Source organism: Abramis brama, assembly GCF_963993115.1.
Source record: "Abramis brama genome assembly, chromosome: 9".
NCBI lineage: Eukaryota > Metazoa > Chordata > Actinopteri > Cypriniformes > Leuciscidae > Abramis > Abramis brama.
This window is the reverse complement of record NC_139971.1, coordinates 10,402,195-10,411,794: the sequence shown is the minus strand read 5'-3', so window position 1 is coordinate 10,411,794 and position 9,600 is coordinate 10,402,195. Positions and strand designations below refer to the sequence as shown.

General features: G+C 37.8%; 1 protein-coding gene across 1 annotated transcript; it reads left to right on the top strand.

Annotated features, from left to right (window-relative positions):
- Positions 1-983: 983 nt before the first annotated feature.
- On the top strand, positions 984-6,654 carry lysmd2 (LysM, putative peptidoglycan-binding, domain containing 2). Its single transcript, XM_084124047.1, has 3 exons — positions 984-1,455; positions 2,482-2,816; positions 6,050-6,654. Exons 1-3 carry the CDS (start codon positions 1,201-1,203, stop codon positions 6,096-6,098), a joined length of 639 nt encoding a protein of 212 aa, XP_083980173.1. The 5' UTR covers positions 984-1,200; the 3' UTR covers positions 6,099-6,654.
- Positions 6,655-9,600: the final 2,946 nt, after the last annotated feature.

Genomic DNA, 9,600 nt, shown 5'->3' with positions numbered 1-9,600 from the left:
TCAAAAGTAAAAAGATGTAGGTTGAATCTCTTTCCTCTCTAATTGTTTGCTTACAAGTGAACCTGTGCAACCACAATCCAGCAACATGTAGACACATGCTTCCTCTTTCTCTCTTAAAACCAGGTCATGTGTGGTTTAAAAAATCAAGAAACATCTCAGGGAAAGATAAAACAGATTCAGGGTGCATAAGAAGAGTTTCTGTCATCAAGAGATAATGATTTTTCTTGCAATAATCACATCCTCTGTATTTAAAAGCACACCAAGATATTGTATTATTAAATACTACAATTATACGAATCCATTAAGGTGTGTAATTTTAGAAGTAGGCTTTTCATTTGGGTTTTATTATGTTAAGTGATAATCTGCACAGACTAGTATCTTAATCGGGTTGGATTATATTTTGTGACCTTGCTGTCCATGTTTAAGATTAGACCCTAGCCTAGAAGAAAGAAATTCTTTCACATTTCACAGGCAATGCTGTCTGCCTGTAGGCTACATCTACTTAAATCACTATCACGATAAGTTTAGTTCATCTTAACATCTGAAAGCATTTCAGTGTTGTGTCGTTTGTTTGGTGACATTAGAGTGTCACATTTCTCCAGTCTGTGCAAATGAACAGTGGCGTTTTCTAAGCAAATAACTTTTACATTCTAGAAAACAAAGCTTTAAAACGGGGACAACGTGCTTTGAATGTGTAGCCCTGTTTTGAAGAAAGGCCTGTTGTGCTTGTGATTATTATAGTGAAATGTGTATTAAACAATAACCAAATAAAATATACCCCATTTCCTTTGTAAATGGATGTTTACAATTATACACTCGTCGAATTTAAATTAAAATTATATATTATTATTATTATTATTATTATTATTATTATTATTAAGATGTAGAACAAGAGGTCCTCAGAGAGTCTGAACTGTAGCCTACACTGAACTCGACGCGACGCTTGAACAAATTGGTTGATTGGTCGACTGGCTGCTGACGTCACATTCTATTTGTAACCTTGAAAAACGCGACGCGCAGGCCTGCAGTAACGACAATGGCGACTGGGAAAATCACACACATCTACTGCTTCCTCTGAATATCATCGCTAAAAATGCGCTGCTCGAGGTGTGACGGTGGAAACATGAGTAATAATATCTTGTGAGTTGGCTAATATTAGTCTTTGCGCGTCACGGCAGCTCTAACAATAAGGGATTGAAGATGGCGGAGTTTTCTCCGGTGCTGCCTCCGTTGCGGGATGATGGAGGAGGCGGACGGTACGGACAGCCGCTGTTCCCCAGATCCCTGTCCGGTTCGGAGTCGGACAGTGAATTGTCGCAGAGTTTGGCCCGCACAAAGACGCGCTCGTACGGCAGCACCGCGAGCGTCACGGCGCCGTTAGGAGAAACATACATAGAGCACCGGGTAACGGACGGGGACACACTGCAGGGTATAGCACTCAAATATGGTGTTACGGTGAGTCTCACATCAATAAAGTCACACACATTTGCAAGAAACCATTTCCTAGTCATCTCCATACATATTCAACGTTGTTGTGCATCCTTTTGGAGCATCATGTACAACATGGAGTGTGTCCCAAAAACTAGTGTGCTGCCTTGCCTATCTAGACAACATTTTTGGGACAGCAATTTTTGGGCCCATGCCGTAACATACATATTTCAAAACCTAGTTAGCTCCTTACTTAGGCAACGTTTTTTTACATCATGATAGCGTTTTTTATTTTGACCATCATAGACGCAATGGGGCACCTGAAAGTTTGAGCTCAGCCAGCGTCCACGTTCAAAACGTCCTGTTTTTAAAAAGTTTTTTTTTTTTCCTCTAGGTTAGGGTTATAATAACATTGTTGCGGGAACATTCCATCATGGGAACGTAACGTTAGTTTTGAATGTTCTCTGAACATTCTGCAACAAAAGTAGTAACATTTAAACAGCATTAGATAAACGTCCAACTAAACCTTCCATGAACGATGTATAAATGTTTTTGTGCTGGCGTTTTCATAAAGACCAGATAACTTTAAAACAAATTTCCTACAGTATCCTTTGAAAAGCATTTGTTCATAACTTTGAGAGAACCTTTCCTATTAGCTGTACTTAAGTTGTCTAAGTACATAGAACTTTATGTGATGTGCAAAACTCAAAGTTATGATTGCGTACGATGGCCATGCAGACATAATGAAGCTCAAGATAATTGTGAGAAAATTAACTCGATCATAAACCACAAGTCCAGCCATTACTGAGTGTGTTGAGAGAGATTTGGAGTTGTGTAAACTGATTGCATGAAAGCGGGAATTGTCAGGAGTCGCCTAAGGAAATCAAGCAAATCTCTAAGCAAATATTTACTCGTGTAGTTTGATTGAATACATAAGACACATGCTGGTAATGTGGAAGAAGCAAACACTATATAAATAAGTTTATGTTTAGGACTGTTTCTTGAAAATAGAAGTTAATGTCATATTTTCATGTTTGTTCTCGATTTCCACAGATGGAGCAAATTAAACGAGTCAATAAGCTATTCAGCAATGACTGTATATTCCTGCGAAACACTCTCAATATTCCTGTGAAGTCCAAAAAACGCTCCCTCTTTAATGGACTGTCTCTGGAGTCACCTGACAGCGAGGGAAGCACACTGCAGGAGTCGCTGTGCTCGAGGCAGGACGTGGACGTCCCGTCCCCCCCACCAGAACCGGCCGTCCCGGAGCCCAACACCCGACCCGTGCAGGTGGAAGAGCTGTCTGCTAAAGACTTCTTGCACCGACTGGACTTGCAGATCAAACAGTCCAAACAAGCCGCCCGCAAACTGAAAGAGGATGGTGAGAGGTAAAAGAACCTTTGACCTGCATGAGCGTCTTAATAAACCTACTGACCTCTTAATTAATGATGAACCCTAGGAAGTTGCCTTGCTGTCTGTTGCCTATATAGGCAGTGGCCTTATATGGTAGCATCCTAACTAAACAGTCTCTATGGCCCTGTTTACTCCTGGAATTAAGATGTTTTTGTTGATCGGATCACAAGTAGGCGAGGGAGACGCATACCCATTGACACCTGGTGTTTTAATCCGTCTCTTTTATCCACTTTCAACCACTTCTGTCCTGATTTCTTTGAGGTGAGAGTCTATGGGCGGGTAAATATGTTTTTGTGGGTTTTTTTAGGTCAGTAAGCGAAGAGTAGTCAGTCTTTTGTGGTTGTTCCAATGCATTTGACCCCATGAGCGCCTACATTACGAAAGCAATCCGGTCAAATGTGTTTTCAACTACCTCCGGAAGTGGTTGTAAGTGGACCAGCTCAAAAAGTTTTTGACCCCGTTTACACCTGTATTTAGCGTCGTCTACTTGTGATCTGATCAAACAAAACACGTCTTAATACCAGGTTTAAACAGGGCCAATGTGCCATTATGTCCATAAATGAATTTATTACTTGTTGGTCTTTGTAAATATGCACTTGACAGTCATGGACACACAGGACATGTTCTTCTTGTAAAAGCTAGATAGACCACAACTGAATGTAACAGAAAGCAGGGGTCCTGAGACAACTCTTGAATATCATTTTAAACATTGATAATAAGCCATCACAGGAATAAATGACATTTTAAAATATATTAAAATAGAAAAGCTGTTTTAAGTAATAATAATTTACAATATTACTGATGTTACTGTATTTTTGATCAAATAAATGCAGCATTGCTGAGTCTTACCCACCCCAAACTTTCAATGTAGCCATCAGAAGATTTCAATAGTTTGATGTTAGCATGTTGCTAAGCAAAATATACCATAATCTTATAATCATATGATGCAACATAGTCAAATTTACATAATGATATAAAGTATTGAATGATTTATATTTGTAGTCAACGTTACTCTCAACTTTGCCCAGCATCTTATTATTTTTTAAATTGCAATTCATTGTGGCATTACCTTATCTGTAAAGGTTACATGCAGAAATTGGCCAAAATAAGGAAGAGTAATGTGTACATTTTGAAAGAAGCACACTTTTTTTTTCTTTTTTTTTTTTCTCGGTGTTGCTGATCATAGCACTCTTTTGGTCAGCAGCAGCAGCTGGATGCTCACTGCAGCAGAGGACGACTGAGAACATTTGCTGACCTCTTGTAAGAAATTGAAATCTGTCCATCAGTTCCTTCAACGGTGCAGGTTTATTTGAGCTGAATCAGTCAGCCAGACTTGTGTCTGCATCTTTTAGTGGATAAGGCAGCAGTTGTTGTCTTCCCTCCATTTTAACCTGACATATTTCTTAGAGTGGAACTAGTCAAGTCAGTCCTGAAAGGACATATCACTGACATATCTACAGGCGTGAGCTTGATCACGTTTATTCACTCAAGAAGAGCTGCAATTTGGCACGTTTTTATTAAATTGCAGGTTGTAACCTGTTTGACTGTTAAACTCTGATGATATCAGCGCTCAAACTGGAAGGATGAAAATGGGGAACTTCATGCCAAAATAATTCTCATAATTGATTCACCTTCATGTCATTGCAAATCTGAATGACTATATAGTTCTGTAGAACAGGAAATGAGATGTTTTGATGTGTGCTTACAGCTTGATGACTATAGCCTGTCAAGGTCCAAAAATGATACAAAAGCTCCATGCAAGTAGTCCATACGAGACATGGGCTGTATTCCAAGTCTTCTGAACCCATACAATAGCTTTTCAAGAGGACTGTCTGAACTGTCAGGATTCCTCTTGAGTTTCCTTGGGCAGCGTGAACATTCTGGGCAGTTGAGTCAGTGTTCAGTGCTTCTCAATCTGCCATGAGACACGCAGGCAGCAATTGTGTTTGTCGTCATTGATGTCAGAATACACGAGGGGTGGCAAATGATGACAGAATTTAGTTTATTGGGTGAACTATTCCTGGAATTAATTTCCTGTGTAATACATTCTCGGTCAATCATGTGATAACTGATGTATAAAAAGCATTGAATTGAAAAGCGATTCATGTACACGTTCTCTCTGCCGGTGTAAGAGATATGAGTACAGTGGCAGAAAACTGCTCAATTAATCATGAAGCTCTGGAAAGGAAGTAATAAACCCTCAGTACACATGCGCTCAACCATGTCCTCTACATGTAACGATCAAACAGAAGTGACATTTTGATCATATCAATGTTGCGACTGAGTCATGGAAATGATCAATGGCCAGCGCTGATCATCAGTCGCTTTCTCCACATATAGGAACTGCCAATCCAAAACCTCTAATCTGGGAATATTTATTGACATGCTCGTTTCAATTAAAACAAATTTCCGCTGTTTAAACAGTCTGTTTGGGGAATACAGGACATCAAACAGGGCCAGATCAGAGTCTGATACAGTTGTTTCCACAGACCTCATTGAACTACTCGAGGAGGAAATGACTGAATCTGTGAAGGGGCCTTAAAGAGAGAGTCCACCCTAAATTAAAATTCTGCCATCATTCACTCACCCTCATGTCGTTCCAAACCTGTATGACCTACTTTCTTTACTGAAACATAGACAATATTTTGAAGCATGTTTGTAACTAAACAGTTTTGGTTCCCATTGACTTCAATTGTATGAGGAAAAAAAAGACAATGGAAGTTGCTCATACAATTGAAGTTGGGTGTCCATACAATCAGTGTTAGGTAAGTTACTCTAAAAAAGTAATTAATGAATAGCTACTATTTACATTGCCAGCGGTGTAATTAGATTACTACTTACTCTTTACTACTTACAAATTACTTTCTAAATCCCATATCAACCTTGACCGTTGGAACAATGAAGGATAGACATGAAACTGCTCTTAATTATTTCAGATAATGTAAAATTTTTCTTGAACTGACAAAAAGTATTTAAAGGGAGAAAGTTACATTAAAAACAAACATTTTAACATTAGACATTAAATTATTTTCTATGTATTTAATGCGATTTACATCAGAATTAACTAATTAAATTGCAGAAAATTAAGAGTAATCCCTTACTTGACTTTTTCAGTAATTAATTGGTAACATATTACCCAACACTGACTATATATTCTATTAGTGTTACAGCTGATTTTTTTAAATATTGTTTGTCTGTTTAATTTCAGAGAGGAAGATGACCCAACCAACTCAACGTCATCATATCAGGAGATCTGATGGATTCTTCTTCATCTGTTTACCTGCAGCGCTGACAATGACCCATCATCATCATCATCTTTCCATCCCTCTTTTGCCTGCATTTTTTTAACTCTACCTTTACCCAAACTGCAACACAGGACCACAGGTCCATCATTGCCTTCTTCAGCAGTATTATAGTGATTTTATTTCTGATTTTTATCATCACCTGTTCCATCTCGCATAACAGTAAAGATTCCACAGCCGAGTTTGTCTTCTTTAGGAAGAGCAATAGCCATCCACATGCAGATCACAAACTTATGATAACCACAGTCTATGCTCATATGAAACTGTATCTGCAGTCTATCCCATATATCGTATAACAGATAAAAGTGTCCGGACTCTGTGTGGCTGCCTGCTGATTTTAATTTATTGATTTTGTTTTGTTTACCTATAAAAGCTTTATGTGTGGGGTTGAAAGGGATAAATAATGCTGTTTTGGTGTGAATGTTGTGTTTATGTGTGTTGGGGTTTAATAAAAATGTTTTACTGTGTTGTTTGGTTTGGGTTATGCTGAATAAATGCTTCTGTAAGCGGATCATAAGAGCTTCCTGTTTCATAGATCTGCAACAATGTGTTGGGGTTTTCATAGGACGCTTCTCACCCTTCAGCATCGCCACATAAGCATCTATGAGTTTCCTACGTAGTTTGGAAAAGTATGGAGTTTTATTTGAGTAATTTTCAGGCCTGGACAAGTATGGATAAATATTTGCCCTATTCAGTTTTCTAAAATATAATATTAAGAATATCTAAAAAATACATTTATACAAGCAGAGTGTTTTCATGGCAAAAGTTTAGTGATTCTTTGGTGATTGTCGAGCACAATTGAATAAATTCAAGGCGCACATTGTCATTATGTAAAGCTCTGTCTTTAGCAAGCCTCTTTTGAACAACACTAATCGAATGTACGTGTGCCACTTAAACAGAGCAAATGATTAACTAAATCATACTGTACTTTGCTGTTTGTTAAACATTCAACATCAAACCACGATAACAGTTATTTATGCAGGTTATAAAGATTTTTAGTTGTCTTGTCATGTAAGTGCATGTTATCACTTCGAGGAAATAAATAAAAAAAAAACGGAGAAAAAAATATTTTCAGTTGACCGTTCTATCAAATGCAATGCTGAAAACGATGCTGTATGAACCATTTATGTTAAATAAGGTCTGAAAAATCTACAGAGAGGTTTGGAGATTTGAGTCTGGTGAATATGTTATTTTGAAATGGAAAATGTGTAGGAACCCAGCCTCTTACAAACACCCAGGCGTCGAGATTTTAACAGTCCCCTGAGAAGTAAATTCTTGGCAGTTTTTCTACTGAACGAAAAGTAAAAGTTAGTTGCAACATTTGTCTATTCACAGGCCAATTTTTGACAGAACATTTGATTGCACTTGTAATGTAACTAGGACACTTAAGTTAATCACTTGAGTACTGTACTTAAGTACACGTTTTGAGTATCTGTACTTTACTTGAGTATTATTTTTTTCTGGAAACATTTTACTTTAACTTCACTACATTTGAAAGACAAATATCGTACTTTTTATTCCACTACATTTCTGTCAAGGTCCTTGAGTAGAAAGTTGTAACGTCAGTCATGGGATGATTTTGGTTGGAAATGAAAGTCGGGTTGATGTCAGAACCCGACATCGGATTGACGTCAGAACCCGACTGATGTTGGTTTTTGATGTCAACCCGATTTTCATTTTCAACCACAATACAACGTCTGTCCAACGTTGGAGATTAACGTCAACCTGATTTTCATTTTCAACGTTGGGGTTGGTCTTCTAAATGCGAATTTTGTCATTGTTTTGGAGCACACTAACTTGTTATAGATAACAGTAGGCTAACATATTCATACTAAAAGCAAAAACACTTTAAATAGGGCATTTGAGGGAACAGCCATTTGGGTGTCTGAAACCATTGTGCACTTTATTCAATCTCACATTCAATCCCACTACTGAAACTGTGTTCTAGAAATAAATTTGATACTGATATGAGGGTAGGTAGGCAGGCATATCAGTGGCATACGGTACTGTAAGTAGCCTATTACATACAACAATGCAACAATAATAAAACAATGCATTGACATTTACTTTTTACTTCTGACACTTAAGTACTTTTAAAAACGAGTACTTCTGTACTTTTACTTAAGTAAAAACCAGTCTTTATAACTTTTATTTGTAACGGAGTAATATTTGACCAGTAGTATCTGTACTTCCACTCAAGTAAGGAAATTGTGTACTTTAGTACCTTTAGTACCTTGTGATCGGTAGCATTCAGATATTCATCCAGTTCCTTTTGCTTGAAGAGTGGATTCAACATGTATGGAGATGAAGCTGGCCATATGGTCTTTGCTGAGGATCTGTGCCGATGGCTGTCAGTTAGGAAGCTGGGGTGTGCTCTTTCATGCCAATCTTTCATTTGAAAGCCACATTTCTAGCATGTAAAGCCACATTTTTCCATCCCTCTGGTGCTCTTCGGTCATATTTGATTGGAAAATTTGACTAGAAACTTCATCGGAATGGTACGAAACTTGACATTTTGAATGTGAACACAAAAGAAAAAATGATTCGAGCAGGCTAAGTGGTCGTAAAAAAAATAGTCACACTTGTGCTCTTCGGTCAAAAATGACCGACCATAGGAAATGAATGGGAAATTGACAAAAATACAAAAATTCGCTACAAATCGACCACGATAAATGCAGAAAAAAAAGTGCTCATTAATGAAGGGGTGAAACTCTAAAACATCAATAGTTAAAAACAGACCCACCCTCTCTCTCACACACACACACGCACGCACGCACGCACGCACACACACACACACACACACACACACAAACAAACAAACACACACATAAACAATTATAAACACCATATTACCATACAGCATAATTGAGTCAGAAGACTGAAATACGAGGTTGAAATGAGATCAGATCCAGGTGGATTAAGTTGTGATAAAGTTATCCAGGCCATATCCAGATCAGATGGGGGACCTGCACCTATAGACACGACCACAACGCAGTCCTGAATGCCAGCAACTAGACACTAACTAACTAGACAATCCCCTGGATATCTTAAAACTATAGACAATTGCTTATGGCAGATAAGCAAAAAGTGCAAAAAGACGAGAAAGACATCTGATTACTAGCTTATACTTTAGACCTGTTCTTTTTGAAACTATTGGTCTCTTTTTTTTGTTTTTTGTTTTTGCATGATTTAGGATTCTAATTGTACCACCTTGTGACAGGCCAGGACTGGTTTTGAAGTTCGCACTGATGAATGATGAATAATAATTTATAACTTAATGGGAATGCCAGCAAAATGTTTTTAGAATACATTTTTGTTTGCTGGGTAAATAAATGTGACTTAATTTGGAGGACAGAATTCACAAACATTATTTAGGGTGTTTGGCATTTGGAACTATACGTTTGCTGGACACTGCTGGAAGAATCAATTTATGTATTTAGACATTTGACAGAACTCA

Bases quoted from the DNA above. Each gene is read 5' to 3' on its own strand.
- lysmd2 (XM_084124047.1), top strand. From the start codon at position 1,201: ATGGCGGAGTTTTCTCCGGTGCTGCCTCCGTTGCGGGATGATGGAGGA. The intron at 1,456-2,481 runs GTGAGTCTCACA...CGATTTCCACAG, and splicing joins CACTCAAATATGGTGTTACG to ATGGAGCAAATTAAACGAGT. The intron at 2,817-6,049 runs GTAAAAGAACCT...GTTTAATTTCAG, and splicing joins CTGAAAGAGGATGGTGAGAG to AGAGGAAGATGACCCAACCA.